This window comes from Mus pahari, chromosome 1 (genome assembly GCF_900095145.1).
Source record: "Mus pahari chromosome 1, PAHARI_EIJ_v1.1, whole genome shotgun sequence".
In the NCBI taxonomy this organism is placed as follows: domain Eukaryota; kingdom Metazoa; phylum Chordata; class Mammalia; order Rodentia; family Muridae; genus Mus; species Mus pahari.
The window spans coordinates 122,058,583-122,061,456 of record NC_034590.1 but is presented as its reverse complement, the minus strand read 5'-3'; the positions used below and the strand labels follow the sequence as shown (position 1 = coordinate 122,061,456).

At 55.9% G+C, this 2,874-nt stretch overlaps 1 protein-coding gene across 1 annotated transcript in view; it reads right to left on the bottom strand.

Annotated features, from left to right (window-relative positions):
* The window catches only part of Fads1 (fatty acid desaturase 1), a 14,568-nt gene extending 12,050 nt beyond the window's left edge, over nt 1-2,518 (bottom strand). Inside the window, exons 1-2 of the mRNA XM_021199127.2 lie at nt 2,142-2,518; nt 419-529 (exon numbers count right to left, since the gene is read on the bottom strand). Of these exons, the coding sequence (XP_021054786.1) occupies nt 419-529; nt 2,142-2,354 (324 nt within the window). The 5' untranslated portion in view covers nt 2,355-2,518. The remainder of the gene's footprint in view (nt 1-418; nt 530-2,141) is intronic.
* Nucleotides 2,519-2,874: the final 356 nt, after the last annotated feature.

Below are 2,874 nucleotides of genomic sequence, written 5' to 3'. Positions count from 1 at the left end.
ATGATGGGAGCACTACTGGTGGGAGAACTGATGATGGGAGCACTACTGGTGGTAGTACTGATGATGGGAGCACTACTGGTGGTAGTACTGATGATAGGAGCACTACTGGTGGGAGTACTACTGATGGGAGCACTACTGATGGGAGCACTACTGATGGGAGCACTACTGGTGGTAGTACTGATGATGGGAGCACTACTGGTGGGAGTACTGATGATGGGAGCACTACCGGTGGGAATACTACTGGTGGTAGTACCACTGATGGGAGCATCGGTAGTGGCAGCACTGGAAGAAGCTCCAGTGGGCTTATTACCCCATGACTACTCAAGACTCCCAAGAACTGTCACCTGTGGTCCTATGCAGGCATTTGCCCCCTCTCCCTCCACAACCAAGTCTCCAAACAGCAAACATGGCCTCTCACATTCTTGGTGGGTTCAAAGCTGGGTTGCTCCGGAGCCAGCTCTCCAATCAGAAGAGAGTTCATATACTTTCGCACAAGGCCCTTGTTGATGTGGAATGCCACAAAAGGATCCTAAAAATACAGAGAGAAGACAGTGAGGACCCCTGTCTCCTAGGCTCCCAAGGGCCTCACATCAAAGACCATCCTCTAGGCCAACACGGTTTGCATCAACACTGACGCAAGGCCTCCTCCCTCTGGCTACTGTACTCCAGATGTCAGCCCCAGATCACCCGGCATTTGGGTTCCCACTGAAAGGGCACTACACCAAAGACTGGAAAGGCTCCCCTGGATGCCACACAGACGGACCTGATGAAGCTAGCCTTCATGTCTACAGACACCCGGTGTAGGAATTTAGCACAGGAGAGAAGCAGCTTGCAGGAATAGGTGGGGCTATGAGGCTTTTGTTCCTTGTGGTACTTTCAACAAGTCCCTTTCTTCCTTAGCCAGCTTCTGTTGTGAGGAAGGCTCCCTGTGCCAGAGCTGGGGAACGCTTCACATTTCTTCCTCTTTTGGGCAGGACTCCCTATTTCCCTCAACACTCTGACCATTCCCTGCTCTGGGAGTAGTTAATATGGGTTATACAAGGTGGGTGGGAGGGCCTTAGGGAAAGAGGCTGTAAGTGGAGGTGGAGTCCATGGGCAGTGGCACCACACATCCAGACCAATCGCTGTCCTTGCCATGAAGTCCTAGGCCCCCAAGTCACACAGAATGGGAAGCCTAGACAGTGCGGATCTGCTCCATCCATCCGTTCATGAATTGGTATAGGAATGCACTGCTGTTTGGATTCTGGAGTGGTTACTTCTAGTAACTGGCTCGTTCTAGCCTGGTCTCTAAGGCCCTCTACCTCTAACTTTATGGGCAACTTAATAGGAACCTGGTGACCCCGGGAGCACGTTAGACTGGCAGACAAGGAATAAGAGGTTGGAGGGATGACATTAGGTAGTTAAAAGGCAGATGGACCCAAATGTAGAGACCTGTCAAAGAATGCTCTGCCCCAAGTCATTCCTAGTCCGGCCCTCGGCTCTGAGGAGGATTTGATCTAAAAAGAAAAAACAGGGCCACTAGACAGAAGCCGACTCTGCCTTCAGTAAGCTACAACGGAAAAGGGACGCGATCCCGCGAAGTGTCTAATGGCGCGGGAGCCCTATTCCCGGAATAGTTGGGAGACCTCCCTGGCCTATCCCCAAGTGACCTCGCACTACGAATCCGAGTACAATTTTACGATTCCAACCCCAAGCTTTCTTGGACCAGCTCAGGTTCATTACCCTACCTCCCGGGCTTCACAATGTACAGGTGGTCATCATCCCTAGCGCAAGCAGTCCTTTCCCACTCCATTTCCGCTCCAAATCCCAAGTTAGGGCCAGTTCTCTAGGTCAGACAAGGCTGTGTTCACCCTCCCAGCCCTGCAGACAAGACGCGACTCCCACTCTCTGCTCAGACTCCTCCTCCCACCACCGGAGGCTTGGAAAGCTCACTCCCTCCTATCCTTGCTCCGGGTCCAACCCATGCTTGAGACTCCAGAGGCAAAGCACGGATGTGCAGCCAGCCCTTTGTTTGAGTGTGCGTGTCTCCGGCCACCGTCTGCAGCTCCGGTCTCTCAGGCGCTTGCATCCCAGGTTCAGAGGCCTCTCTCCCCGCCAATGTCCCTCCCCGAGGTGCAGACGCGCCTATTGTCCGCTCTCACCGTGGCATCCTGACCCGCGTAGTGGCTGATGACCCGGGAGCCCCCCGGGTGGCGGCGGCTGAAGTCGCTGATGTTGTACACCTTCCGGTCGATCACGAGCCATCGCTCCTTCTCCCGCCCGGAGCGCTGCGCCACCTCCTCCCAAGTAAAGTAGCGCGTTTGGCGGAGCTGGGCGGAAGCCGGGACAGGGGTCGGCACCGGGTCGGGAGCCATAGTAAGCCTGGCCGGGGAAGCTGGAGTCGGAGAGGCGCGCGCTCCGGGCCGCGGGGCAGCGCACGCCAGGCTCGCGAACTAGGGGAGCGTCGGGCTGCCTCGAGCGCGCGCCCGGAGACCGTCGTTCGCGCGCAGGGTTTTCAGCACCCTTGGCGCGGACCGCCGAGCCCCGCGGCGCGAGCTCCCATTGGCTGAGCCGAGTGGCGTGGGATGCGAGCTCCGCCTCTCTCGGGCCAGCAAGGACCGATTTCCCCCCTCCTCGGAGAGACTCAGGCTACTGCCAGCGGCAGAGACGCGCCCCCTCGCGGGTGCCTGAAAGTGGTCTCCAGGCTATTCCACTTCTGATTTTTCATTTATTTATTTTTTTTATTGAGCATGGTAGAGTCTGATAGGATAACGGTTCCTTTGAGTGCGTCACAGCTTGACGTAGCTAAGGCGGAGGCCCCAAGTGAGTGTAGAAGCTTGGTGTGAACATATAGAAAAGAAAATAGTTCTCATGTTGCTCAGGCTGGCCCCAGAC